The sequence below is a fragment of the Ciconia boyciana genome, chromosome 36 (assembly GCF_034638445.1).
Source record: "Ciconia boyciana chromosome 36, ASM3463844v1, whole genome shotgun sequence".
Classification (NCBI taxonomy): domain Eukaryota; kingdom Metazoa; phylum Chordata; class Aves; order Ciconiiformes; family Ciconiidae; genus Ciconia; species Ciconia boyciana.
The window spans coordinates 389,957-417,726 of NC_132969.1; the positions used below are offsets into that span (position 1 = coordinate 389,957).

Sequence of the window (27,770 nt, forward strand, 5' to 3'; positions counted from 1 at the left end):
GGACTCCGTTTCCCGTCGTCCCCCGCGCGCGCACGCGCGCTCCACGCCGTCGGCGGCCGGAAGAGGAGGCGGGGGCGCGTGGCGTCGCCTGGCGTCTTCGCGTCCGGGTCTCGTTAGGCCGCGGAGGGAGCGGGGAGGGTCCCTGCTCGGCGCCAGCGGAGCCGGTGAGGGCCGGGAGGGATCGCTCGGGGCCGGGAGGGATGCGGGGGGGGGCGTGGGTGACGGTTGGCGGCCGTTGCTGACCGTTGACCGGCCGGGCGGGCGGTGGGGGGGAGGCCCGCGCGGCGCGGTCGGGGGGCGGGAATCGTGAGGAAATGGCGGTTTAGGGAGGGGAAAGGGGTCGGGGGGTTTGGGGGGAAGGGGGTTTGGGGAGGGAAAATGGGGGGCTTGGGGGGTGGGGGGGCAAGGGGGGCGTGAGGGAAATGGCGGCTGGGGGGGCTGGGGGTTGGGGGAGGAAAGGGGGTTGTGAGGAAAAAGGCGGGTTTTGAGGGAGAAAATGGGGTTTTGAGGGGAAAATGGGGTTTTGGGGGGCGGCGATGAGGGCAAAAGTGGGGGTTTGTGAGGGAAAAGTGGGTTTGAGGGGAAAAGTGGGGTTTTGGGGGAGCTGTGAGGGGAAGAGTGGGGGAAAAGCAGGATTTGGGGGGGATTTATGAGGGGAAAATGAGGAGTTTTGAGGGAAAAAGGGGGAGTTTGGGGGTTTATGAGGGGAAAGGGGGGTTGGGGGGAAAAAGGGAGGTTTTGAGGCGAAAAAGGTTTCTTTTTGGGGAAAGAGTGGGTTATGGGGGAAAAGTGGGGTTTATGAGGGGAAAAACGGGGGTTTGAGAAGAAAAGGGTTTTTGGGGGGGAAAACTGGGTTTTGGGGGTTTATGAGGAGAAAAGGGAGGTTTTGGGGGGAAAAAGGGAGGTTTGGGGGTGAAAAAGGTTTTTTAGGGGCGTTTATGAGGGGAAAAAGAGAGGTTTGAGGGGAAAAAGTGGGGTTTTGAGAGGAAAAGGGGGTTTTGGGGGGGAAATTAGGGTTTTTTGTGGGGGGAAATGTTTTTTTTTAGGGAAGAAGAGGGTTTTGGGGGCTTTATGAGGGGGGAAAAGGGAGGTTTTGGGGGGCAAAGTGGGTTTTGGGGGTTTATGAGGAGGAAAAAGTTTTTGGGGGGGTTTATGAGGAAAAGGGGTTTTGAGAGGAAAGGGGGTTTGGGCGGGAAAAAGTTTTTTGGGGGGTTTATGAAGAGAAAAGTGGGGTTTTGAGAGGAAAAAAGGAGGTTTTTTGAGGGAAAAGTGGGGTTTTTTTGGGGAAAAGTGGGTTTTGGGGAGTTGATGAGGGGAAAAGTGGGGTTTTGAGGGCAAAAAGCCTTTGGGGGAGTCGGAGGGGTTTAGGGGAAGTGGGGTGCAGGGGGATGGGGGAGCTGTGGGGGGGCACGAGGAGAGGAGTTTTGAGGAGAAAAGAGGTAGGATTGGGAAAAAAGGGGGGCAGGTTTGGGGGGTGGGGCAGGTTTTGGGGGTGTTTGAGGGGAAAAGGGGTGAGAGAGGAGGTGGAGGGGGTGCGGGGGGTTTGGGGTGCGGGGGAGTTTTGGGGGAAGTTTGGAGGGAAAAGGGGAGAAGGGGATGGGGGAGGGGAGAAATGGGGTGTGGGGGAAAAGGGGGTGCAGGGAAGGGGGTGGAGGAAAAGGGGGTGCAGGGGAGGGGGAGAAGGGGTGCAAGGGGGTGAGGGAGAAATGGGGTGCAGGGAAGGGGGTGCAGGGAGGGGGGAGAAGGGGGTGTAAGGGGGTGGGGAAAAGGGGGTGCAGGGAAGGGAAGTGGGGGGTGGGGAAAAGGGGGTGCAGGGAAGGGAAGTGGGGGGGTGGGGGAAAGGGGTGCTGGGAAAGGGTGGGGGAGAAATAGGGGTGGGAAAGGGGGTGGGGAAAAGGGGTGCAAGGGGGTGGGAAATGGGGTGTAGGGGAGGGTGGGGGGGAAAAGGGGTGGGGAAGAGGGGTGCAAGGGGGTGGGAGAAAAGGGGGTGCAGGGAAGGGGTGGGGGAAAAGGGGTGCAGGGGAGGGTGGGGGGTGGGAGAAAAGGGGGTGCAGGGAAGGGGTGGGGGAAAAGGGGTGCAAGGGGGTGGGGGAGAAGGGGTGCAAGGGGAGTGGGAAAAGGGGTGCAGGAGGGGGTGGGGGAAAGGGGCGTGGGGAGAAGCGGGGGGGCGGGGGGTCCCTGACAGCAGGCCCCCCCGCAGGGGCGGCAGGGCGCGCCCGCCATGTACAATGGGATCGGGCTGCCGACGCCGCGGGGCAGCGGCACCAACGGCTACGTCCAGCGCAACCTCTCGGCCCTGCGGCACAAGCGGGAGGCGCGGGGGGGGGGCGGGGGCGGCGAGCCCCCCCCGGGCGAGGAGGAGCTGCGCCGGCTGGAGGCCGGGCTGGCCAAGAGACCCAACCCCGGCATCCTGGACCACCAGCGCAAGAGGAGGGTGGAATTGAAATGCTTGGAGCTCTCCGAGCTGATGGAGGAACAGGGGTGAGTCCCCCCGGAAAGAGAGCGGGAACCCCCAGAACCTTCCCCTGTGCCCCGAAACCTTGTTTTTATGCCCCAAAACCTTTCCCCTGTGCCCCGAAACCTTGTTTTTATGCCCCGAAACCTTGTTTTTATGCCCCAAAACCTTTCCCCTGTGCCCCGAAACCTTGTTTTTATGCCCCGAAACCTTCCCCCTGTGTCCCAAAACCTTGTTTTTATGCCCCAAAACCTTTCCCCTGTGCCCCGAAACCTTTCCCCTGTGTCCCAAAATCTTGTTTTTATGCCCCAAAACCTTCCCCCTGTGCCCCGAAACCTTGTTTTTGTGCCCCAAAACCTTCCCCCTGTGTCCCAAAATCTTGGTTTTGTGCCCCAAAACCTTTCCCCTGTGCCCCGAAACCTTCCCCCTGTGTCCCAAAATCTTGTTTTTATGCCCCGAAACCTTCCCCTGTGCCCCAAAACCTTGTTTTTATGCCCCAAAACCTTTCCCCTGTGCCCCAAAACCTTCCCCCTGTGTCCCAAAATCTTGTTTTTATGCCCCAAAACCTTCCCCGTGTCCCAAAGTCTTGTTTTTATGCCCCAAAACCTTTCCCCTGTCCCCCAAAACCTTTCCCCTGTGCCCCAAAATCTTGTTTTTATGCCCCAAAACCTTTCCCCTGTGTCCCAAAATCTTGTTTTTATGCCCCGAAACCTTCCCCTGTGCCCCAAAATCTTGGTTTTATGCCCCAAAATCTTGGTTTTATGCCCCAAAATCTTGGTTTTATGCCCCAAAATCTTGGTTTTATGCCCCAAAATCTTGGTTTTATGCCCCAAAATCTTGTTCCTGTGCCCCAAAACCTTCCCTCTGTGCCCCAAAATCTTTTTCTTTTGCCCCAAAATCTTCCTCCTAAGCCCCAAAAGATCTCTTGCTGCTGCCTGGAGCTCTCTGAGCTGCTGGAGGAACAGGGGGGAGCCCCCCGAAACCAGAGTGGGAACCCCCAACCCCCCCTGCACCCCAAAAACCTTCCTTCTGTGCTCCAAAACGTCTCTTCTATGCCCCAAACCCCTCTCTTTTACCCCAAAACCCCTGCTCTTGCTGCCTGGAATTCTCCGAGCTGCTGGAGGAACAGGGGTGAGCCCCCCAAAAAATAGCCCGGGAACACCCAAACCCCCCTGTGCCCCAAAAACCTTCCTCCTCTGCCCCCCAAAACCTCATGCTCTGCCCCAAAACCTTTGCCCTGTGCCCCAAAAATGCTCTTTTTCGTGCTTGGAGCTCTCTGAGCTGCTGGAGGAACAGGGGGGAGCCCCCCAAAACCAGCCCGGGAACCCCAAAACCTTCCCCTTCTGCCCCAAAACCTTCCCCCTGCACCCCAAAAACTCCCCTCAAGCTGCCTGGAGGTCTGTGAGCTGCTGGAGGAACAGGGGGGAGCCCCCCAAAACCAGCCCAGGAACCCCAAAACCTTCCCCTGCACCCCAAAAACTCCCCTCTAGCTGCCTGGAGGTCTGTGAGCTGCTGGAGGAACAGGGGGGAGCCACCCAAAACCAGCCCAGGAACCCCAAAACCTTCTTTCTGTGCCCCAAAATCTTCCTTCTGTGCCCCCAAAATCCTTCTCTTGCTGCCGGGAGCTCTCCGAGCTGATGGAGGAGAGGGGTGAGCCCCAAAACCCCCAATCCCCCAAAGTCCCCCTGCGCCCCCAAAACCTCCCTGAACCTTCCAAAACTTCCCCCGACCCCCAACTCCTCCCATGCCCCCCCCAAAACCCCTGGATCCCCCAAAACTCCCCCTGGATCCCCAAAACTTCTCCCTGTGCCCCCAAAACCCCGTGGATCCCCAAAACTCCTCCCTGTGCCCCCAAAACTTCTTCCCGGATCCCCAAAACCCCTGGATCCCCAAAACTCTCCCCATGTCTGCCAAACCCCCCCGCGCCCCCAAAACTCCTCCCTACATCCCCAACCCCTCCCGTCACCCCCAAAACTCCTCTCCCTGCCCCCCAAAACCCCGTGGATCCCCAAAACTCCTCTCCCTGCCCCCAAAACCCTGTGGATCCCCAAATCTTCTCCCTGTGCCCCCAAAACTCCTCCTGGACCCCTGCCCACCCCAAAACTCTTCCCTGTGCCCCCAAAACTCCCCTGGATCCCCAAAACTCCCTCGTGCACCTCCCAAAACTCCCAGATCCCCAAAACTCCTCCCCATGCCCCCAAAACCCACGTGGATCCCCAAAACTCCTCCCCGTGCCCCCAAAGCCCCCCAAACCTCCTCCCTGTGTCCCCCAACCCCCTGATCCCCAAAACTTCTCCCTGTGCCCCCAAAACTCCCTCCCGGATCCCCAGAACTCCCCTGTGCTCCCCAAAACTCCTCCCTGTGCCCCCAACCCTCCCTGTGTCCCCCAAAACGGCCCCCTGCACCCCCAAACTCCCCCAGCTCCCCAAAATTCCTCCCTATGCCCCCAAAACTCCCTTCCGGATCCCCAAACCCCCTGCATCCCCAAAACTCTGCCCTGTGCCCCCAAAATTTCTCCCTCGATCCCCAAAACTCCTCCTGGATCTCCAAAACTCCCCACCCCCAAAACACCCCGTGGATCCCCAAAACTCTGCCCTGTGCCCCCTAAAACCCCGTGGATCCCCAAAACTTCTCTTTGTGCCCCCAAAACTCCTCCTGGATCCCCAAACTCTCCCCCATGCCCCCCAAACCATCCTGGATCCCCAAAACTCCTCCCCGTGCCCCCAAAACTCTTCCTGGATCCCCAAAACCCTGCGGAACCCCAAAACTCACCTGTGCACCCCCAAAACTCCCTCTCAGATCCCCAAAACTCCTCCCTGTGCCCCCAAAACCCCCTGGATCCCCAAAACTCCTCCCTGTGCCCCCAAAACCCCTGGATCCCCAAAACTCCTCCCTGTGCCCCCCAAAACTCTTCCTGGATCCCCAAAACCCCTGCGGAACCCCAAAACTCGCCTGTGCACCCCCAAAACTCCCTCTCAGATCCCCAAAACTCCTCCCTGTGCCCCCCAAACCCCCTGGATCCCCAAAACTCCTCTCTGTGCCCCCAGAACCCCCTGGATCCCCAAAACTCCTCCCTGTGCCCCCAGAACCCCCTGGATCCCCAAAACTCGCCTGTGCACCCCCAAAACTCCCCCTATGCCCCCAAAACCCCCCTGTGCTCCCCAAAACTCGCCTGTGCACCCCCAAAACTCCCTCTCAGATCCCCAAAACTCCTCCCTATGCCCCCCAGAACCCCCTGGATCCCCAAAACTCCTCCCTATGCCCCCAGAACCCCCTGTGCTCCCCAAAACTCCTCCCTGTGCCCCCCAGAACCCCCTGGATCCCCAAAACTCCTCCCTGTGCCCCCAAAACCCCCTGGATCCCCAAAACTCCCCTGCCCCTCCCAAACCTCCCTGGATCCCCAGAACTTCTCCCTAGATCCCCAAAACGCCCTTTGCATCCCCAAAACTCCTCCCCACACCCCCCCCCAAAACTCCTCCGGGATCCCCCAAACTTCTCCCACGCCCCTCTAAACCCCCGACCCCCTCAGCCCCCAAAACCGCTGCCCCCCCAATTAACCCTTTCCCCCCAGTTACGCCGAGGGAGAGATCCAGGAGAAGGTGGCCACCTTCCGCATGATGCTGCTGGAGAAGGACGTGGCTCTGGGCGAGTCCCCTGACCAGAAACCCACGTGAGCCCCCAAAAATCCCCCTTAACCCCTTCCCTTCTCCTCCCCTCATTAACGAACCCCCCACGCCCCGTTGACTTAACGAGCCCGGCTTCGTTAACGGCGCAGGGTGACGGAGACTCATCAGCTGGCGGAAGCCAACGAGAAGAAGAACGAGCGGCTGCGGGCGGCTTTCGGCATCAGCGACGCCTACGTGGACGGCAGCTCCTTCGATCCCAACCGCCGGCCCAAGGAAGCCCCCCCGGACCCCCCCAAACCTCCTAGGTACCCCCCCAGATTAATTGGGGTGCGGGGGGGGGACCCCAAAACCCTTTGAGCCCCCCGTAACGTTTTGGGGTCTGTCCCCCCCCTTGCTCGCAGCGCGGCGAGGGAGTCGTCCAGCTCCCGCTCGCCCTCGCCCAAGCAGAAGAAGAAGAAGAAGAAGAAGGATCGGGGGAGGTAGGGGGGGTTTGGGGGTGCAAGGGGGTTTGGGGGTGCAAGGGGGGTTGGGGGGTTCGGAGGGGGTTTGGGGGTTCGGAGGGGGTTCGGAGGGGTTAGGGGCTCGGAGGGGGTTCGGAGGGGTTTTGGGGGTTCGGAGGGGTTAGGGGTGGGTTAGGGGGTTCAGAGGGGTTAGGGGGTTTTGGGGTTCAGGGGTGGGTTGGGGGTTCAGGGGGTTTTGGGGGTTCAGAGGGGTTTTGGGGTTCAGGGAGTGGGTTGGGGGTTCAGGGGGTTTTGGGGGGTTCAGAGGGTTTTGGGGTTCAGGGGTGGGTTGGGGGTTCAGAGGGGTTTTGGGAGGTTCAGAGGGGTTTTGGGGTTCAGGGGTGGGTTGGGGGGTTCAGAGGGGTTTTGGGGGAGTTCAGAGGGTTTTGGGGTTCAGGGTGGGTTGGGGGGTTCAGAGGGGTTTTGGGAGGTTCAGAGGGGTTTTGGGGTTCAGGGGTGGGTTGGGGGGTTCAGAGGGGTTTTGGGGGTTCAGAGGGTTTTGGGGTTCAGGGGTGGGTTGGGGGTTCAGAGGGGTTTTGGGGGTTCAGAGGGTTTTGGGGTTTGGGGGTGGGTTGGGGGGGTTCAGAGGGGTTTTGGGGGTTCAGGAGGTGGGTTTGGGGGGTTCAGAGGGGTTGGGGGTTTTGGGGGGTTCAGAGGGTTTTGGGGTTCAGGGGTGGGTTGGGGGATTCAGAGGGTTCAGGAGGTGGGTTTGGGGGTTAAGGAGGTGGGTTTGGGGGGTTCAGGAGGTGGGTTTGGGGGGTTCAGAGGGGTTTTGGGGGGTTCAGAGGGGGTTTTGGGGGTTCAGAGGGGTTTTGGGGTTCAGGGGTGGGTTGGGGGATTCAGAGGGGCTTGGGGGTTGGGGGTAGGTTTGGGGGTTCAGGGGGTCGTTTTGGGGGTTGGGGGTTCAGAGGGGTTTGGGGTGCGGGGTGGGTTGGGGGTTGGGGTTCAGGGGGTTTTGGGGTTCTGGGTGAGGGGGTTGGGGGTTCAGGCTGGTGGGATTTGGGGGTTCAGAGGGGTTTGGGGTGCGGGGGTTGGGGGTTGGGGCGGTGCTGGGGGCAGGGCCCCACGGCAGCTCTGTGCCCGCAGGTCGGCGAGCCGCTCCGGCGAGAGGAAGAAGAGCTCCAAGAAGAAGAAGCACAGGTGGGGCAGAGCGGCCGTGGGGCAGCAGTGGGGCAGAGCGGCCGTGGGGCAGAGCTGTGGGGTAGCGCCATGGGGCAGAGCTGCCCTGGGGGCAGAGCAATGCGGCAGGGCCGTAGGGCAGTGCTGTGGGGCAGAACTGTGGGACAGCGGTGGGGCAGAGCTGCCGTGGGGCGGTGCCATGGGGCAGAGCTGTGGGACAGCAGTAGGGCGGAGCTGTGGGGCAGAGGCGTGAGGCAGAGCTGCTATGGGGCAGAGCCGTGGGGCAGCACTATGGCGCAGCAATGGGGCAGAGCTGCCGGGGGGTAGAGCCGTGGGGCAGAATGCTGTGGGACAGCAATAGGGCAGAACTATGGGGCGGCAGTGGGGCAGAGCCATGGGGCGGCAATGAAGCAGAGCCGTGGGGCAGTGCCACCGTGGGGCAGAGCCGTGGGGCAGAGCTATGAGACAGAGCTGTGGGGCAACCATAGGGCAGAGCCACCGTGGGGCAGCGCTATGGGGCAGCCGTGGGGCAGAGCCGCCGTGGGGCAGCCCGGGGCTCACCCCCTTCCCCCTTTGCCTTCCTCAGGTCGGAGTCGGAGGCCAAGAAGCGGAAGCACCGGTGAGGGGGGAGGGGCGGGTTTGGGGGGGCGGGGGGCGAATGGGGGGAGGGGAGGGCTCAAGACGCTTTGGGGCCACGCCGTGACCTCATCGATGACCTCATCGATGACCTCATCGCCCCCTTTCCCCACAGCTCTCCCAGCCCTAAGAGCAAGCACAAGGCCAAAGAGAAGAAGCGGAAGAGGTGAGCCCCCCTCCCCCACGCGTGTGCCCCCTCCCCCACTCACCCCATTCCCCCCGTGTCCCCCCTCCCCACGTGTGTGCCCCCATTCCCCCCACCCCATTTCCCCCGTGTCCCCCTCCCCCGTCTCCCCTCCCCCACTCCCCCATTTCCCGTGTCCCCCTCCCCCACTCGTGCCCCCCTTGTCCCACTCCCCTCGTGTCCCCCCTCCCCCACTCACCCCATTTCCCCCCATGTCCCCCTCCCCCACCCCATTCCCCCCGCATCCCCCTCCCCCACTCGTGCCCCCGTGCCCCCTCCCCCACTCACCCCATTCCCCCCATCCCCCTCCCCCACCCCATTCCCCCGTGCCCCCCATTCCCCCCGCGTCCCCCTCCCCCACTCGTGCCCCCCGCGCCCCCTCCCCCCACTCACCCCGTGCCCCCCGTGCCCCCTCCCCCACTCACCCCATTCCCCCCATGTCCCCCTCCCCTCACCCCATTTCCCCCATTCCCCCCGCGTCCCCCTCCCCCACTCGTGCCCCCCGTGCCCCCTCCCCCACTCACCCCTCTCCCCCCTCCCCCGCAGATCCACCAGCGAATCGGCTTCCCAGAAGAGCCGCCGCGAGGAGCGCTCTTCCTCCCCCGCCTCCTCCTCCTCCTCCGCTGCCTCCTCCCGCAGCCGGTGAGTACCACCCCCCCATCCCCCCACCCCCACAACCCCCACAACCCCCCCACCCACCCACCCCCCCCCACAGGTCCCGCAGCGCCACCGCCCCGAAGCCCCCGACCCCGCGAGCCACCGCCGAGAGACGGACGAACCGGCGCCTCCGGCGCAACCGGGCCTCGCCGCCGCACCGGAGGTGAGCCCCGGGGCGGGGCCGGGGGGCTGGGGGGGGGACCCCTCTCCCCTCCCCCACCCCATTTGGCTCCCCTCAAAACTAATCCTCCCCTCCCCGCCCTTTGTTTTGTTTTTTCGGGGGGGGGGGGATGTGCAGGGAACGCCGCAGCCGCAGCAGCCCCCGGCGTCGCCGCCGCCAGCCCTCGAGGAGCCCCGACCGGCGCCGCCCGTGAGCCCGCCGGCACCCGCCGAACCCCCAGCCCTCCCCCACCCTCGCCCAACCTGCCGCCGCCGCCTCGCCGCCACCCCCGACCCCCCCGCCCCCTCGCCGCCCACCGCTCCCCCTCGCCGCAGCGCCGCCGCGCGCGCCGCGGCCAGCCCTCGCCCGAACCCCCGCTCCGGCGCCCCAAAACCCGCCGGCGCCCCGCCTCGCCGCGAGCGGTCGCCCACCCCGAGCGCTCCCGGCCTCGCCGCGACCGCTCCCGTTCCCGTAGCCCTCCCGGCACCGGCGGCAGCCGGCGCGGCGGCGGCGCCCGTTCCCGTACCCGCAGCCCGGCGCGACGGAACCGTTCTCGGACCCCGCCCCGGCGCAACCGTTCCCGTAGCCGCCGCCGCGGTCGCTCTCGGTCCCGCACCCCCCCTCGCCGCGCCCGCTCCCGCTCCCGCACCCCGCTTTGGCGGCCCAATTCCACCAGCCCCATCCGGTGGCCGCCGCGGTCGCGGTCCCGCACCCCGCCGCGCCGGAACAAATCCCGTTCGCCCACCCGCCGCGGTCGCTCCCGGTCCCGCTCCCCTCGCGGCCGCGCTTGGTCCCGCGGTCGCACCGGCGGGCGATGGGGACGCTCCCGCTCGCGTTCGCCGGCGCGCCGCCGGTCTCGTTCCCGCTCGCCGGCGCGCCGCCGTTCCCGCTCGACCGCGCGCCGCCGTTCCCGCTCGACGGCGCGGCGCCGTTCCCGCTCGACGGCGCGACGCGGGGGCCGCTCCCGTTCCCGCACCCCTCGCCGCGGTCGCTCCGGGTCGACGCCGGCGCGCCGCAGCCGTTCCCTCTCCTCCCCCGATCGCCGCCGCCGCGGGCGGGGGCTCGGTCGCCGCAGCCGCTCGGATTCTTCCGGCAAATCCCGGCGTGGCGGTCGGCGCAGCCGCTCCCTCTCCTCCCCCCGCCCCAAAAAACGGGCGCGAGCCGCTTCCCGCTCCCCCTCCCGCCGCCGCCGCCGCAGCTCCACCGCGTCCCCCCGCGGCAAAGCCAAAACCCCAGCCCCTCCCCTCGCCCCCAAACCCAAAGCCCCTCCTCCCCCCGCCGCCCGGCACCCCCGCCCGCCCCAAGTGGGTGCCCATCGCCGAGCTGCACCCGGCCGCGCCGCAGCCGCCGCCCAGCTTAGCCAAACCGGCGGCCGGCGCCGAGGCCAAGCCGGCTCCCCCCAAGTGGGTGCCGATCGGCGGGGCGCAGCCGCTCCCCCCGCAGCCGGCGCCTCCCGGCACCGAAACGGCGGCGACGCCGGCGTCTGCCAAGCCTCCCGCCGAGGCCAAAGCGCCGCAGCTGGCGACGCCCAACGTCGCCAAAGCGGCCGCCGAGGTGAAGGCGGCGCAGCCCGGCACCACCAAACCGGCACCGGCCGCTGAGGCGCCGAGCGTCGGCAAGCCGGCGCCCGCTAACGAAGCCAAGCCGGCGCCCGCCGCCCAAGCCGGCGTCACCAAACCGCCGCCCGCTGCCGAGGCGAAGCCGGCGGCGCAGACTGAGGCGAAACCAGCGCCGAAACCCAGCGTCGCCACACCGCCGGCGCCCCAGCAAAACCTCGGCAAAGCGCCGGCCGAGGCGAGAGCCGAGGCGAGAGCCACTGTGCCGCCGCCGCCACCGCCCAAACCGGGAGTCGCGGAGACGAAGCCGGCAACGCTGCCGGCGCAAGGGGCCCAGGCGACGCTCCCGAAAGCGGCAACGCCGACGCCGCTGGCGCAGCAGAGCCCGGCGAAGCCTCCGCCGCTGCTGGCCGGACTGCCGAAAGCCATGCCGGTCGTCGAGCCGAAAGTCGGGGTTCCCCCGGCACCCCCCAAACCGGCGCCCGCCACCGAGGCGAGAGCGGCACCGCCGGCGTCACCGAGCCTCCCCAAAGCCATGCCGGTGGTGGCACCGCCGGTGAGCCAGAGCGTCGCCAAACCAGCGCCGGGCGCCGAGGCGAAGGCGGCGATGGCGGCGCAGCCGCTCGCCCCCAAACCGCTGCCCAGCGAGGGGAAATCGGCACCGCCGTCGCCGCAACCTGCCGTCGCCAAACCGCCACTGGCCACCGAGGCGAAACCGTCCCCCGCGGCGCCGCCGCCGCCGCCGAGCGTCCCCAGAGCGCCGGCCCAGTCGTCGCCGTCGAAGCCGACGGCGCCCAGACCTGTGACGAGCGGCGCCGGCAAACCCCCGCCACCGCCGCCGGGGCTGCCGCGAGCGCTGACTGCCGGGCTCCGTGCTGCCGGCACACCGGGAAAGCTGCTGCCGGCCGCCCGCCTCAGCCTGCCCTCCTCCCCCGTCGCCGCGTCGGCGCTGCCGCCGCCCGGCCACGCTCAGCCCGTCCCCCGCCTGCTGCCCGTCCCCAAACCGCTGCCGCCGCCCAAGACGGAGCCGCCCAACGTCACCGGCCCGGCGCGGCCGCTGGAGCTCGCCGAGAAGCCACGGGGGCCGTCGCCGCCACGGCTTAGCCGGGCCACCGAGCCCGGCGGCACCCCGCGCCGCGAGGAGGAGGCGGGTCACCCGGTGTCACCGCCCGTCCTGGAGAAGATGGCGCCGGTAGCGCCGACGGTGGCACCCAGCGCCGCGGCACCGGCTGGCGTCGCTGGTGCTGCCACCAAGGCCACCGTGGACACAGGCACCGGTGTCACCGCCGTAGGCGCTGCCACCAAGGCCACCGTGGGCGCCGCCGCCACGGCCACCGCTGCCCCTGTCACCGTAGGTGCTGTCACTAAGGCTACCGGTGTCACCGTAGGTGCCACCAGCGTGGCCACCGCTACCGGTGTCACCGTAGGTGCCACCGCTAAGGCCACCATGGACACCAGCACCGCGGGTGCCACCACAAAGGCCGTCGTGGGTGTCACCACCGCCGGTGTCACCGTAGGCGCTGCCACCACGGACACCAAGGCCACCGTGGCCGCTGCTACGGCTGTCACCGCAGGTGCCACCACCAAAGCCGCTGTGGGCACCACAGGGGTCACCAGCCCGGGTGCCACCGCCATCAGCGGTGCCACCGTGGACGTCACCGCCAAGGCCACCATGGGCACCGCAGCCGTCGCCAGCGTGGCTGCTGCCGCCGTCAGCGCCGCCGTGGCCACCAAGGCCGTTGTCACCCCCGCTGCCGATGTCACCGTCACCGCTGCTGCCACCGCCGGGGACGTCACCAGCCCCACGGCCACCGTAGGTAGCGCCACCGGCGCCGTCACCGCCCCGGGCGCCGTCGCTGCCGTCACCGCTGGAGATGTCACCAAGCCTGCCGTGGCCGTTGTCACCAGCACCGCCGCCACCGTCGTCACCAGTGCCGGCAGTGCCACCACCGCCCCAAGGGACACCAGTGCCACCGCAGTTACCGTCATCACCAGCGCTACCAGTGCTGGCAGCGTCACCGCGGGCACCGGTGTCACCGTCACCGCTGTGACCACCAGCGTCACCACGGCCACCAGTGCCGGCAGCGTCGCCATCACCCTGAGGGACACCGGTGTCTCCAGTGTCCCCATGGCCACCACCACGGACACCACTGTCACCAGTGCCGGCAGCGTCACCGTCGCCCTTAGGGACATCAGTGCCACCAGCACCGGCAGCGTCACCAGCGCCGCGAGGGACACCAGTGTCACTGCCGGCAGCGTCACCAGTGTCACCAGTGTCACCAGTGCCGGCAGCGTCACCAGCGCCGCGAGGGACACCAGTGTCACCAGCGCTGGCAGCGTCACCGTCACCACGAGGGACACCAGTGCCACTAGCACCGGCAGCGTCACCGTCACCACGAGGGACACCAGCGCCGGCAGCGTCACCATCGCCCTTAGGGACATCAGCACCACCAGCGCCGGCAGCGTCACCGTCGCCGCGACGGACAGCAGCGTCACCGGTGCCACCAGCACCGGCAGCGTCACCGTCGCCCTTAAGGACATCGGTGCCACCAGCGCCGGCGGCGTCACCGTCACCGCGAGGGACACCAGCGCCGGCAGCGTCACCGTCACCGCGAGGGACACCAGCGTCCCCAGCGCCGGCAGCGTCACCATCACCGCGAGGGACACCAGCGTCACCGGCGTCCCCAGCGCCGGCAGCGTCGCCGTCACCGCGAGGGACACCAGCGTCACCGGCGTCCCCACGGCCACCGGTGCCACCGGTGCCGGCAGCGTCACCGCCCTCCCTGGGGCCACCAGCGTCACCGTCGCTCCCGGTACCACCAGCCCCGCCGCCGACGTCACCGCCGATGTCACCGCCGACGTCACCGCCGACGTCACCGCACCGCCGCCGGGCCAGGAGAAGCGCGCCTCCTCCTCCTCCTCCTCCTCCTCCTCCTCCTCCTCGTCTTCCTCCTCTTCCTCCTCCTCCTCCTCCTCCTCGGACTCCGACTCCAGCTCCAGCTCCTCCGAATCCGGCCCCCCCTCGCCGGCCCCGCCCGCCGCAGCTGCCGCCCAGACAGAGTGAGGCCCCGCCCTTTCCCGTGGCCCCACCCACCCCCGATGGCTCCGCCCCCCTTCCACCGTGGCCCCGCCCCCCGTGGGGACACCCCAGCACCCATGGGGACGCCTTAGGGTGTGGAAGCCCGGGGTGTCATCGGCCCCTGGGGTGTCACTGGCCCCTGGGGTGGCCCCTGGGTGGCCCCTGGAGTGGCCCATGTCCCCTGGGGTGCCATTGTCCCCCTGGGTGGCCTTTGGGTGGCCCCTGGGCTGTCACTGTCCCCCTGGGTGGCCCCTCGGGTGGCCCCTGGGTGTCCCCTTGGGTGGCCCCTGGAGTGGCCCGTGTCCCCTGGGCTGCCATCATCCCCTTGGGTGGCCCCTGGGGTGTCACTGTCCCCTTGGGTGGCTCTTGGGTGGCTCTTAGGGTGTCATTGTCCCCCTGGGTGTCCCCTTGGGTGGCCCCTGGAGTGGCCCATGTCCCCTGGGCTGCCATTGTCCCTTTGGGTGGCCCTTGGGGTGTCACTGGCTCCTGGGGTGGCCCCTGGGTGGCCCATGTCCCCTGGGGTGTCACTGTCCCCTTGGGTGGCCCTTGGGTGGCCCCTGGGGTGTCACTGTCCCCTTGGGTGGCTCTTAGGGTGTCATTGTCCCCCTGGGTGGCCCCTGGAGTGGCCCGTGTCCCCTGGGCTGCCATCGTCCCCTTGGGTGGCCCCTGGGGTGTCACTGTCCCCCTGGGTGGCCCTTGGGTGGCCCTTGGGGTGTCACTGGCTCCTGGGGTGGCCCCTGGGTGGCCCATGTCCCCTGGGGTGTCACTGTCCCCTTGGGTGGCCCTTGGGTGGCCCCTGGGGTGTCACTGTCCCCTTGGGTGGCTCTTAGGGTGTCATTGTCCCCCTGGGTGGCCCCTGGAGTGGCCCGTGTCCCCTGGGCTGCCATCATCCCCTTGGGTGGCCCCTGGGGTGTCACTGTCCCCCTGGGTGGCCCTTGGGTGGCCCTTGGGGTGTCACTGGCCCCTGGGGTGGCCCCTGGGTGGCCCATGTGCCCTGGGGTGTCACTGTCCCCCTGGGTGTCCCTTGGGTGGCCCTTGGGGTGTCACTGGCCCCTGGGGTGGCCCCTGGGTGGCCCATGTGCCCTGGGGTGTCACTGTCCCCCTGGGTGTCCCCTTGGGTGGCCCCTGGAGTGGCCCATGTCCCCTGGGCTGCCATCGTCCCCTTGGGTGGCCCCTGGGCTGTCGGTGTCCCTTGGGTGGCCCTTGGGGTGTCACTGTTGCACTGGGTGTCCCTGGGCTGTCATTGTCCCCCTGGGTGGCCCCTGGGGTGCCGTTGTCCCCCTGGGTGGCCCTTGGGTGTCACTGTCCCCTTGGGTGGCTCCTGGGGTGTCACTGTCCCCTTGGGTGTCACTGTCCCCTTGGGTGGCTCTTGGGTGGCTCTTAGGGTGTCATTGTCCCCCTGGGTGTCCCCTTGGGTGGCCCCTGGAGTGGCCCATGTCCCCTGCGCTGCCATTGTCCCCTCGGGTGCCCCCTGGGGTGTCACTGTCCCCCTGGGTGTCCCTTGGGTGGCCCTTGGGGTGTCACTGTCCCCTTGGGTAGCCCCTGGGGTGTCACTGTCCCCCTGGGTGTCCCTTGGGTGGCTCCTAGGGTGTCATTGTTGCACTCGGTGTCCCTGGGGTGGCCTGTGTCCCTGGGCTGTCATTGTCCCCCTGGGTGTCCCTTGGGTGTCCCCTGGGGTGTCACTGTCCCCTTGGGTGGCCCCTGGGGTGCCATCGTCCCCCTGGGTGGCCCTCGGGTGGCCCCTGGGGTGCCATTGTCCCCCTGGGGTGGCCTGTGTCACCTGGGTGTCCTCTGGGGTGCCATTGTCCCCCTGGGTGGCCCTTGGGTGGCCCCTGGGGTGTCATTGTGCCCCCTGGGTGGCCCCTGGGGTGCCACTGTCCCCCTCGGTGGCCCCTGGTGTGGCCCATGTCACCTGGGTGGCCCCTGGGGTGCCCTTGTCCCCCTGGGTGTCCCCTGGCGCGGTCCGTGTCCCCTTGGGTGCCACTGTCCCCCTGGGTGTCCCTCGGGTGGCCCCTGGGGTGTCATTGTCCCCCCTGGGTGGCCCCTGGAGTGCCACTGTCCCCCTCGGTGGCCCCTGGTGTGGCCCATGTCACCTGGGTGGCCCCTGGGGTGGCCCGTGTCCCCTGGCGTGGCCCGTGTCCCCTGGCGCGGTCCGTGTCCCCTTGGGTGCCATTGTCCCCCTGGGTGTCCCCTGGGGTGGCCCTTGTCACCTGGGGGGAGGGGGGGGGGGGTCCTCTCAGGGTGCCACGTCCCTTGGGGTGTCACACTCTGGGGGCCCGTGGCCCCTTGGGGTGACATCCGCCGTGTCCCACGTCCCCTGGGCTTCTCCCCACGGTGTCCCTTGTCCCCAAGGGTGCCACCCTCCCTGTCCCCTGTCCCCAGGGTGCCACCTGCTGTGTCTCCTGTCCCCACAGGTCCTCTCCGGGGTGCTGTGTCTCTCAGGGTGTCACCGGCCGTGTCCCATGTCCCCAAGGGTTTAGTGTCCAGGGTGGCGCGTCCCCGGGGTGACACTCGCCTCGTCCCATGTCCCCAGGGCTGCCACGGGCCGTGTCCCGTGTCCCCAAGGGTTCCCCTGCCTGGGTGCCACGTCCCCAGGGGTGCCACCCACCTTGTCCCCTGGGTGCCACCCACCTTGTCCCATGTCCCCAGGGGTTCCCCTAACGCTGTCCCATGTCCCCAAGGGTGCCACCCACCTTGTCCCCTGTCCCCAGGGGTGCCACCCACCTTGTCCCATGTCCCCAGGGGTGTCACCCGCCTTGTCCCATGTCCCCAAGGGTCCCCCTCCCTGGGTGCCCTGTCCCTTGGGGTGCCACCCACCTTGTCCCCTGTCCCCAGGGGTGCCACCCACCTTGTCCCATGTCCCCAGGGGTGTCACCTGCCTTGTCCCATGTCCCCTGGGTGCCACGTCCCACGTCCCCGAGGGTTTATGTCCAGGGTGCCACGTCCCCAGGGTGACACTTGCCGTGTCCCCTGTCCCCAAGGGTGCCACGTCCCCAAGGGTTCCCCCGCCTGGGTGCCACGTCCCCTGGGTGCCACCCACCTTGTCCCATGTCCCCTGGGTGCCACGTCCCACGTCCCCGAGGGTTTATGTCCAGGGTGCCACGTCCCTAGGGTGACACTTGCCGTGTCCCGTGTCCCCAAGGGTGCCACGTCCCCAAGGGTTCCCTGCCTGGGTGCCACGTCCCCTGGGTGCCACCTGCCTTGTCCCATGTCCCCTGGGTGCCACCTGCCTTGTCCCATGTCCCCAAGGGTCCCCCTCCCTGGGTGCCCTGTCCCTTGGGGTGCCATTAACCTTGTCCCCTGTCCCCAGGGGTGTCACCCACCTTGTCCCATGTCCCCAAGGGTCCCCTCCGTGGGTGCCCTGTCCCTCGGGGTGCCATTAACCTTGTCCCATGTCCCCAAGGGTTTCCCATCAGGGTGCTGTGTCCCCTGGGGTGCCACTCGCCCTTGTCCCCTGTCCCCAGGGGTGCCACCGGCCGTGTCCCATGTCCCCAAGGGTTTATTGTCCAGGTGCCACGTCCCCGGGGTGACACTCGCCGTGTCCCGTGTCCCCAAGGGTTCCCCTGCCTGGGTGCCACGTCCCCTGGGTGCCACTCACCCTTGTCCCATGTCCCCAAGGGTGCCACCCACCTTGTCCCATGTCCCCAGCGGTTCCCCTCCATGGGTGGCCTGTCCCTTGGGGTGCCATTAACCTTGTCCCATGTCCCCAAGGGTGCCACCCACCTTGTCCCATGTCCCCAGGGGTTCCCCTCCGTGGGTGCCCTGTCCCTTGGGGTGCCATTAACCTTGTCCCCTGTCCCCAGGGGTGCCACCTGCCTTGTCCCATGTCCCCGTGGGTGCCATGTCCCCAGTCCCCTGTCCCCAAGGGGTCCCCTCCCTGGGTGCCCTGTCCCCCGAGGTGGCATTAACCTTGTCCCGCGTCCCCAGGGCTGCCACCCTCTGTGTCCCATGTCCCTTGGGGTGCCATTAACCTTGTCCCCTGTCCCCAGGAGTGCCACCCGCCTTGTCCCATGTCCCCAAGGGTCCCCTCCCTGGGTGCCCTGTCCCTCGGGGTGCCATTAACCTTGTCCCATGTCCCCAAGGGTTCCCCATCAGGGTGCTGTGTCCCCTGGGGTGCCACTCGCCCTTGTCCCCTGTCCCCAGGGGTGCCACCGGCCGTGTCCCATGTCCCCAAGGGTGCCACCCACCTTGTCCCCTGTCCCTTGGGGTGCCACCCACCTTGTCCCATGTCCCCAGGCTGTCCCCTACCTGCATCCCCCGTCCCCAGGGGTGCCACCCTGCTGTGTCCCATGTCCCCAGTGCCACATCCCCAAGGGTTCCCCTGCCTGGGTGCCACGTCCCCTGGGTGCCACCTGCCTTGTCCCATGTCCCCAGGGGTTCCTTTCTCTGGGGTGCCATGTCCCCAAGGGTGCCACCCACCTTGTCCCATGTCCCCAGGGGTCCCCCTCCCTGGGTGCCCTGTCCCTTGGGGTGCCATTAACCTTGTCCCCTGTCCCCAGGGGTGCCACCTGCCTTGTCCCATGTCCCCTGGGTGCCACCTGCCTTGTCCCATGTCCCCAGGTGTTCCCCTAACGCTGTCCCATGTCCCCAAGGGTGCCACCCACCTTGTCCCATGTCCCCAGCGGTTCCCCTCCATGGGTGGCCTGTCCCTTTGGGTGCCATTAACCTTGTCCCTGTCCCCAGGGGTGTCACCTGCCTTGTCCCATGTCACCAGGGGTTCCCTTCTCTGGGCTGCCACGTCCCCATGGGTGCCCTTAACCTTGTCCCATGTCCCCAGGGGTGCCACCCACCTTGTCCCATGTCCCCAAGGGTGCCACCCACCTTGTCCCATGTCCCCAGGCTGTCCCCTACCTGCATCCCATGTCCCCAAGGGTGCCACCCACCTTGTCCCCCGTCCCCAGGGGTGCCACCCACCTTGTCCCATGTCCCCAGGCTGTCCCCTACCTGCATCCCCTGTCCCCAGGGGTGCCACCCACCTTGTCCCATGTCCCCAGGGGTGCCACGTCCCCAAGGGTTCCCCTACCTGGGTGCCGTGTCCCCTGGGTGCCACTCGCCCTTGTCCCATGTCCCCAAGGGTTCCTTTCTCTGGGGTGCCATGTCCCCAAGGGTGCCACCCACCTTGTCCCATGTCCCCAAGGGTGCCACCCACCTTGTCCCATGTCCCCAGGCTGTCCCCTACCTGCATCCCCCGTCCCTTGGGGTGCCACCCACCTTGTCCCCCGTCCCCAGGGGTGCCACCCACCTTGTCCCCTGTCCCTTGGGGTGCCACCCACCTTGTCCCATGTCCCCAGGCTGTCCCCTACCTGCATCCCATGTCCCTTGGGGTGCCACCCACCTTGTCCCATGTCCCCAGGGGTGCCACCCGCCTTGTCCCCCACCCCCGCGGGTGCCACCTCCCCGCTGCCGTGTCCCCCCCTCCCCTCCCTGACCCCTCTCGTCCCCGCAGGTCCCCCAGCGCCGCAGCCGCCGCCACCGTCACCACCGCCACCGCCCCGCCAGCGGTGCCACCGGTGCCACCGGCGCCAGCCACCACGCCACCGCCGGCGGCTGAATCGCGGGAGGGCCGCGCCGCCGTCGTCACCCGCCGCAAACGCCGCAGCTCCAGCAGCTCTTCCTCCTCCTCCTCCTCCTCCTCCAGCTCCTCCTCCTCCTCCTCCTCCTCTTCCTCCTCCTCCTCCTCCTCCAGCTCCTCCTCCTCCTCCTCCTCCTCCTCTTCCTCCTCCTCCTCCTCCTCCTCCTCCTCTTCCTCTTCCTCTTCCTCCTCTTCTTCCTCTTCCTCCGCCGCCTCGGCGGTTCCGGCTCCCGCCGCCGCCGCCGCCGTCGCCTCCGCTGGGAAGCCCTCGCCCCACGGCACACGGTACACGGAGCCCCCCCTCGGCGTCGCCGCCGCCGCCGCCGCCGCCCCTCCGACCCCGCATCCCCCCGACCCCCCGGCCCCCGCCGACCCCAAATCCCCTCCCCCACCACGGACCCCCCGCCGCCGCCGCTGCCGCCGCCGCCGCCGCCACCACCGCCCCGCCCCTCCCGGTGACGCCCGCCACCGCCCCTCCCGTCACCGCCCCGGTGACGGCCGCCACCCAAGCCTCCCCGACCCTCCCCGCCCCCCTCCTCTCCCTCACCCCCGCCAAAAGCGGGAGGGGCTACCCCATCCCCCGCCCCCCGGCTCCCTCCTCTCCCTCACCCCCACCAGGGCCTTGCGCCTCCCCCGCCCCCCGGCTCCCTCCTCTCCCTCACCCCCACCAGGGGGTTGGGTTCCCCCGCGGACCCTTCCCCCTTTTAGGGGAGGGCGGTAGCGGGGGAGGGGCCTTCCCGCCCCCCCACCCCGTTTTTAGCCACCCCGGGGGGCGCAGCGGGGCGGGGGAGGGGCTGTTACCCCGTACTCCGGGCTCCCCCTTTTTACGGGGGGGAGGGGGGGGAGGGGTGGGGGGTGGGGGAGGGGTGTGCGGGTTCCCAACGGCTCGCTTGGGTTCCTGCCTCCATCGTTTCCAGGGTAACGTGGGGATGGGATGTCCCGCCCGCTTGGGGACCTGTTTCCACCGTTTCCATGGGAACGGGTTGGGATGCGCCGCCGCCGCCGTCACCGCCGCCGCCGCCGGACGCCTGGGTCCCTGTATCCATCGGTTGGCGGGAAACGGGGGGTGCTGCTACCATCGGGTGGGGGGGGGAGGGGCGGGGGCCCCACGGGCCCCCTCCCCCTTCGCCATCACCCCCGCCATGGCTTCCCGCATGGCCCAGTACGGAATGGGCGCTTCCCAGTACGGCGCCGGAACTTCCCAGTACGGCGTAGGGGCTTCCCAGTACGCCATGGGGGCTTCCCAGTACGGAATGGGAGCTTCCCAGTACGGTATGGGCGTCTCCCAGTACGGCGTGGGGGCTTCCCAGTATAACGGCGGGGTCTCCCAGTACGGCAGCGGGATGAACGGGGCTCAGTACCAGTACGCCAACCAGTACGCCGTAGCCAGCGGCTCCCAGTACGCAACTGGGACCGGCGCCGGCGGCGGCGGCGGGGGAAGCAACGCCGCTTCCCAGTACGCCCAGTACGCCGCCGCCGCCGCCCAGTATACGACCCCGGGAAGCGAGGTCACCCAGTACGCCGCCGGGGCCGGGGGAGGGGAAGCCGCCCAGTACGCCACCAGCGCCGCCCAGTACGCCGCCAGCGCCGCCCAGTACGCGGCGGCGGCGGCGGCGGGCGGGGGAGGGGGCGCGGAGGCCTCCCAGTACGCGGCGGCGACTGGGAGCCAGTACGGGGGAGGGGCGGGGTGGGGGACGTCACCCAAGAGGCCGCCTGGGCCTCCTCGGGGACGGTGGCCAGCGGCGGGGCGGGGGTGACTTGGGGTCCTGGGTGTCCCCTGCCCCATAGCGCGGCGGGGGGGGTCTGCCCCACACGCGGCGTCGGGCCCCCGCGCCCCTCTCCCGCGCCGGAGGCCGGCGGTGGAGCGTCCTCGGCAGCGCCGTCGCTCGCCACCTCCCCCACCACCGGACTGGCGGAGGTGAGGAGCCGTGGGGCCGAGCCGTGGGGCTGAGCCGTGGGGCCGAGCGAGGAGGAGGCGCGGGGCTGAGCGCGGGGGGCGCGCGCGGCATGTCCGGTTTGGGGGGGTGGGGGGCCGGATCTGTGGGGTGAGTTGTGGCTACTTATGGGGCAGAGCTGTGGGGCCCGTTGGCACTCGGGGGCAGGTTGGTGGGGCCCGTGGGGTGTGTGTTGTGGCCACTTGGGGCGGAGCTGTGGGGCCCGCGGGGTGTCTGCTGTGGCCACTCGGGGGCAGAGCTGTGGGGTGGATTGTGGCCACTCGGGGGCAGAGCTGTGGGGCCCGTTGTCACTCGGGGGGCAGAGCTGTGGGGCCCGTGGGGTGCGTGCTGTGGCCACTCGGGGGCAGATCTGTGGGGCCTGTTATTACTTGGGGGCAGAGCTGTGGGGTGAGTTGTGCCCGCAGGGGGCAGAGCTGTGGGGCCCATGGGGGGGGGGGTGTTGTGGCCACTTGGGGGCAGATCTATGGGGCTGTGGGGTTTGAGTTAATGTGTGGTTGGTTGGGGGGGGGCTGACTTATGGGGCCCATGGGGTGTCTTTTGTGCCCGCTTGGGGGGCAGATCTGTGGGGCCCGTTATCACTTGGGGGGCAGATCTGTGGGGCCCAGGGGGTGACTGTTGTGCCCACTTGGGGGGCAGATCCGTGGGGCGCGCCGTGCTCGTTCGTTAGGCTGGTTTTAACGGGGTTGTGGGGCAGGCGGCCCCACTTGGGGGCAGCTATGGGGCACGCCCTGCTCGTTGGGGGTGGGGGGTGTGTGTTTGGTGGGTGTGGGGCAGACGCCGCGTTCGTTTAGATGAGCTGTTGTGGGGCAGACGCTGTGCTCGTTTGGGGGACGGCGTGACGGGGTTGGGGGCAGATCAGTGGGGCTGGAGGGGTATGGGTCGCTTGGGGGCAGATCAGTGGGGCTGGGGGGTTACGGATCGCTTGGGGGCAGATCAGTGGGGCTGGGGGGTTACGGATCGCTTGGGGGGCAGATCAGTGGGGCTGGGGGGTATGGATGACTTGGGGGGCTGCTATGGGGCGTGGCCCCCCTGCTTATGGGGCAGGCTTGGGGAGGGGGAGGGGGGAACATGGCGCTGCAGCCACTTGGGGGGCAGCGGGGCATGTGGCTGGCCCACTTGTGGGGCAGAGGGCTGGCAGTGGGGTGTGGGGCTGGCTGGAGGATGTGGGGCAGGCTGTGGGGCTGTGAGGAGGATGTGGGGTTGGGAGGGGGGAGCGGGCTCTGGGGCTGGCTGTGGGGCTGCGAGAAGTGCTATGGGGCTGGCAGCAGGATGTGGGGCAGGCTGTGGGGCTGGGGAGGGGTTATGGGGCTGAGAGTGGGGTTATGGGGCTGGGAGAGGGGCTGTGGGGCTGGCCGTGGGGCTGTTAAAGGGGATGTGGGGCTGGGGGGGGGGGCTATGGGGCTGGCAGTAGGGTGTGGGGCTGTTGGTAGGCCGTGGGGCTGGGAGAGGGGCTATGGGGCTGGCCGTGGGGCGCGCTGCTCTCTGTGGGGCCAGCTCATTCCCGGTGGGGTGGGTTGGGGAGGTGGGGGGGGGAGGGAGGGGCAGCGAGCGCCGTGGGGCGGCAGCGCCGTGGGGCAGTGAGCGCCGTGGGGCTGACCCCTATCCCCCGCCGCGCCGCCGGGTGCCGCCCGCGCCGAGGACCCAGCAGCCGCTCCCCGGGGCCCCCGCGGCGGCCGGTGGCCGGTAGGTGTGGGGCAGCCGTGGGGCAGCCCATGGGGCGGCCGTGGGGCAGCCGTGGGGCGGCCGTGGGGCAGCCCGCCCTTGCCCCCCCCCCTCACCCCTTTCTTCTCTTGCAGCTCCCCATAGCCCTGGAGCCCCGCCCCTTTCTCTCCAGACCCCGCCCCTTTCTCTCGCCAGACCCCGCCCCTTCTCTTCAGGCTCCGCCCCTTTGCCCCACCCCCTCCCTCCACGCCCCGCCCCCTTCCCTCCCCCTTCCGTGCGTTTTACAGATAAAAGGCCAATGGCAGGTGTGGGTGTGGTCTCTGGGGCGGGGCTTTTGCGGGGGGTGTGGTCTCCGGGAGGGCGGGGCTGCTGGGAGGGCGTGGTCGCTGGAGGGGGGTGGGGCTTTACGAGGGTGTGGTCCCGGGGCGGGGCTTGTGAGGGTGTAGTCCCTGAGGGGGTGGGGCTTGGGGAGGGTGTGGTCCATAAGGGGTGGGGCTTGGGGAGGGTGTGGTCCCTGAGGGGGTGGGGCTTGCGAGGGTGGGGTCTATGAAGGGGTGGGTCTTGGGTGTGGTAGCCGGAGGGGCGGGGCTCTCTGGAGGAGGGGCCTACGGGGTGTGGTCTCTAGGGGCGGGGCTTTGGGCGGGTGTGGTCTGCAGGTGGGGCTGCGAGGGTGTGGCACTGGGAGTGGGCGGGGCTTGCTGCAGGGGGCGGGGCCGGGTTCCACGTGGGGGTGGGGCATCCCCGGGACACACCCCCTCCCCCATCCCCTCCCCCCACTCTGCCCCGCCCCCCAACATCCGCCCGCGGTGGGGGTGGGGGAGGGGTGGGCTCTCACACGCGCGTGCACGGGCGTGGCCCAGCCGAAGACCCCGCCCCCCCCCTTGCACGAGGAGCTCGCACGAGGAGGCGGAGCCACAGGTAGCGGCGGGGGGCGGGTTTATTGGGGGGGGCGGGGCGGGGCACACGCGTGTGCGAGGGGCGGGGACACGCGAGGCCCGTGACAGCGCGTGCGCGAGGAGCCGTGACACAGAGGCGAGTCCCGTGACACACGCGTGTGCGAGGGGCGGAGACACGCGAGGCCCGGGACACACGCGTGTGCGAGGAGCCCTGACACGCGAGTCCCGTGACATGTGCGTGTGCGAGGAGCCACACGTCAGGCCCATGACACGCGTGTGCGAGGAGCCACGACACGTATGCACGTCCTGACACGCGTGTGCGCGGAGCCCTGCCACGCAAGTCCCGTGACACGCACGTGTGCGAGGAGCCACACGTCAGCCCCATGACACGCGTGTGCGAGGAGCCCTGCCACGCGAGTCCCGCGACACACGCGTGTGCGAGGAGCCACGACACATACGCGTGTCTGAGGATCCCTGCCACGACTCCCGCGACACACGCGTGTGCGAGGACCCGCGACACACACGTGTGCGACCCCCCCCCCCCCCCAACGCACGCCCCCGTGACGCCGTTTGCGGCCGCACGGAAGAGGAGGGGGGGGGAGGGGACACCCCACCCCCCCACCCCCCGGCACACGCGTGCGCACACGCGTGTGCGCGGCGGCTCAGGGCAGCGGGGGCTCCTGGGCGCCGCCGGTGGAATCCTGCGGCTTCATGACGTCGGGGAGCTCGGGGGGGCTGGAGAAGGGGTCGATGCGCAGCGCCTCGAAAGCCTCCTCTGGGGGGGGGAGGGGAGGGGAGGGGAGGGGGGGACCCCCAATCAGGGACCGCTCCCCCACCTCCGGGAAACACCCCCGGGATGGGGAGGGGAGGGGGATCCACCATCCCCCCCCCCCCGGAGAAGGGATGGGGAATGAGGGGGATGGGGAGCCCCAAATCCTGCCCGGGGAGCCCCAAAATCCCCGGAAGGGAGCCCAAAATCAGCCCAGGGACCCCCAAAATGGCACCGGGGACCCCCAAAATCCTCCCTGGGGACCCCAAAAGCCCCCAGGGCCCCCAAAATGGTGCCAGGGACCCCAAAATGGCACCAAGGACCCCAAAATCCCCCAGGGACCCCAAAATCGAGCCCAGGGACCCCCAAAATGGCGCCAGGGACCCCAAAATCCCCAGGGAGCCCAAAATTTTCCACCCCACCCCCGGGACCCCAAGGATCTCAAAATGCCCTTAAGGGACCCCAAAATGCTCCCTGGGGACCCCAAAACACCCCTGACACCCCAAAATAGAGCCCAGGTAGCCCAAAATCCCCGCAGGGACCCCAAAATCCCCCAGGGACCCCAAAATCCCCCAGGGACCCCAAAATCGAGCCCAGGGACCCCAAAATCGAGCCCAGGGACCCCAAAATCCTCCCTGGGGACCCCAAAATCCCCCAGGGACCCCAAAATCAAGCCCAGGGACCCCAAAATCCTCCCTGGGGACCCCAAAATCCCCCAGGGACCCCCAAAATGGCGCCAGGGACCCCAAAATCCCCCAGGGACCCCCAAAATGGCGCCAGGGACCCCCAAAATCCCCCAGGGAGCCCAAAATTTTCCACCCCACCCCCCGGGACCCCAAGGATCTCAAAATGCCCTTAAGGGACCCCAAAATCCTCCAAAGGGACCCCAAAATACCCCCTGGCACCCCCAAAAACAGCCCGGGGACCCCAAAATTCCCCCCGGGGACCCCAAAATCCCCGCTAGAGACCCCAAAACATCCCCTGGGGACCCCAAAATCCCCTTAAGGGACCCCAAAATGGCCCCAGGGACCCCAGAATTCTCCTAAGGGACCCCAAAACACCCCCAAGGGCCCCAAAATTCACCCAGGGCCCCCAAAATCCTCCCTGGGGACCCCAAATGCCCCCAGGGAGCCATGGAATGGCCTTGGGGACCCCAAAATCCCCCCCGGGACCCCAAAATCTGCCCCAGGGACCCCAAAATCCCCCTGGGGACCCCAAAATCCCCCCCCCCAGGAGCACAACATCCCCCCAGTTGACCCCTAAATACCCCGCCATGGGGCAGCCCCCAGGTCCCCCCCGCGCCGTGGGGCAGGACCCACCGGCGGGGTCGGAGCCCCATTCCTGGCCATGGGGCAGGACTCCCTCCCCCCGCCCTCCGAAGCCCGCCATGGGGCAGGCCCCCCCGTCGCCCCGTGCTATGGGGCAGCCCCCCAGGTCCCCCCGCGCCGTGGGGCAGGACCCACCGGCGGTGCGCAGCGCCAGCCCCACGGTGGCGGGGGCCTGGGGGCGGGCGGTTTGGCTGGTGAAGCCGCAGTCCCCCAGCGTCTTGGTGTCCTCCAGCAGCTGATCGTCCTGTGGGGCAGGAGAGGGACCCCCCCGTCAGCCCCACGGCGACCCACGGGCAGGCCCTGACCCACGGCAAAGCCCCTGCGCCGCCCCGCGGGGAGCCCCGAACCGCCCCACGGGCACCCTGGCATCTCTATAGGGGCCCGGGCAGCCCCACAGAGAAGCCAGGTAGCCCCATAGGGACCCAGGTAGCCCCATAGGGTCCCAGCCAGCCCCATAGGGACCCAGGTAGCCCCATAGGGTCCCGGGCAGCCCCACAGAGAAGCCAGGTAGCCCCATAGGGACCGAGGTAGCCCCATAGGGTCCCAGCCAGCCCCATAGGGACCCAGGTAGCCCCATAGGGTCCCAGCTGGCCCCACAGGGACCCCAGATGGCCCCAAATAGCCCCATAGGGTCCCAGCAGCCCCATAGGGTCCCAGCCAGCCCCATAGGGACCCAGGTAGCCCCATAGGGTCCCAGCCAGCCCCATAGGGTCCCAGCCAGCCCCATAGGGACCCAGGTAGCCCCATAGGGTCCCAGCCAGCCCCACAGGGATCCAGCCAGCCCCATGGCGACCCACGGACAGGCCCTGACCCATGGCAAAGCCCTACGGAGCCTATGCAGACCCACGAGGACCCAGACAATCCTATAGGGTCCCAGCCAGCCCCACACGGAGCCCAGCAAACCCCATAGGGCCCCCAGGACCCACTATAGGGACCCCAGGACCCCCCATTGGCCCTAATACACCCCATAGGGTCCCCAGGCCGCCCCATAGGGCTCCCAGGACCCTCTATAGGGACCCCAGGACCCCCCCATTGGCCCTAATACACCCCATAGGGACCCCAGGCCACCCCATAGGGACCCTAGGCCACCCCACAGTGCCCTGAGAAGACTCTATAGGGATCCCAGGACCCCCTATAGGGACCCCACAACACCCTATAGGGACACGAGGACCCTCTATAGGGACCCCACAGCACCCCATAGGCCCTGATTAACCCCCCTGGAGACCTCAAAATGCCCCATAGGGACCCCAGGACCCCCTATAGGGACCCCACAACACCCCATAGGGACCCCAGGATGCCCCATAGTGACCCAAGGACCCCCTATAGAGACCCCACAACACCCCATAGGGACCCCAGGACCCTCTATAGGGACCCCCGGACCCCCCGTTGGCCCTAATACACCCCATAGGTCCCCCAGGATGTCCCATAGTGATCCCCAGGGTACCCCATAGGGCCCCGAGGAGCCTCTATAGGGCCCCCAGGACACCCCATAGGGCCCCCAGGACACCCCACAGTGACCCCCAGGATGCCCCATAGTGACCCAAGGACCCCCTATAGAGACCCCACAACACCCTATAGGGACCCCAGGACCCTCTATAGGGACCCCAGGACCCCCC

General features: G+C 68.4%; 3 protein-coding genes across 3 annotated transcripts in view; 2 read left to right on the forward strand and 1 right to left on the reverse strand.

The window, feature by feature from the left end:
- The first annotated feature begins 39 nt into the window (after positions 1-39).
- Positions 40-24,083, forward strand: LOC140645643 (uncharacterized). Its single transcript, XM_072849089.1, has 14 exons — positions 40-164; positions 2,201-2,481; positions 6,027-6,125; positions 6,231-6,386; positions 6,483-6,560; positions 7,668-7,721; positions 8,287-8,319; positions 8,452-8,502; positions 9,067-9,162; positions 9,236-9,340; positions 9,476-9,547; positions 23,112-23,182; positions 23,296-23,466; positions 24,055-24,083. The coding sequence occupies exons 2-14, from the start codon at positions 2,222-2,224 to the stop codon at positions 24,081-24,083; spliced, it is 1,275 nt and encodes a 424-aa protein (XP_072705190.1). The 5' UTR covers positions 40-164; positions 2,201-2,221.
- On the forward strand, positions 10,152-20,466 carry LOC140645625 (uncharacterized). The gene is made up of 4 exons (XM_072849073.1): positions 10,152-10,334; positions 10,601-13,953; positions 19,419-19,999; positions 20,462-20,466. The coding sequence occupies exons 1-4, from the start codon at positions 10,152-10,154 to the stop codon at positions 20,464-20,466; spliced, it is 4,122 nt and encodes a 1,373-aa protein (XP_072705174.1).
- Positions 24,081-27,770, reverse strand: part of ELOB (elongin B) — a 6,385-nt gene continuing 2,695 nt past the window's right edge. The window contains 2 exon segments of the mRNA XM_072849091.1: positions 24,081-24,832; positions 26,290-26,398. Coding sequence (XP_072705192.1) covers positions 24,720-24,832; positions 26,290-26,398 — 222 coding nt within the window. The 3' untranslated portion in view covers positions 24,081-24,719.

Excerpts from the sequence above, each read along its gene's own strand:
- LOC140645643 (XM_072849089.1), top strand. The coding sequence starts at position 2,222 with ATGTACAATGGGATCGGGCTGCCGACGCCGCGGGGCAGCGGCACCAAC. Across the intron at positions 2,482-6,026 it reads GAGCTGATGGAGGAACAGGG|TTACGCCGAGGGAGAGATCC; the intron begins GTGAGTCCCCCC and ends CTTTCCCCCCAG. Across the intron at positions 23,467-24,054 it reads AGATAAAAGGCCAATGGCAG|CTCGCACGAGGAGGCGGAGC; the intron begins GTGTGGGTGTGG and ends TTGCACGAGGAG.
- LOC140645625 (XM_072849073.1), top strand. The coding sequence starts at position 10,152 with ATGGGGACGCTCCCGCTCGCGTTCGCCGGCGCGCCGCCGGTCTCGTTC. Across the intron at positions 10,335-10,600 it reads CCTCGCCGCGGTCGCTCCGG|CCCCTCCTCCCCCCGCCGCC; the intron begins GTCGACGCCGGC and ends CCAAACCCAAAG. Across the intron at positions 13,954-19,418 it reads GCAGCTGCCGCCCAGACAGA|GTCCCCCAGCGCCGCAGCCG; the intron begins GTGAGGCCCCGC and ends TCGTCCCCGCAG.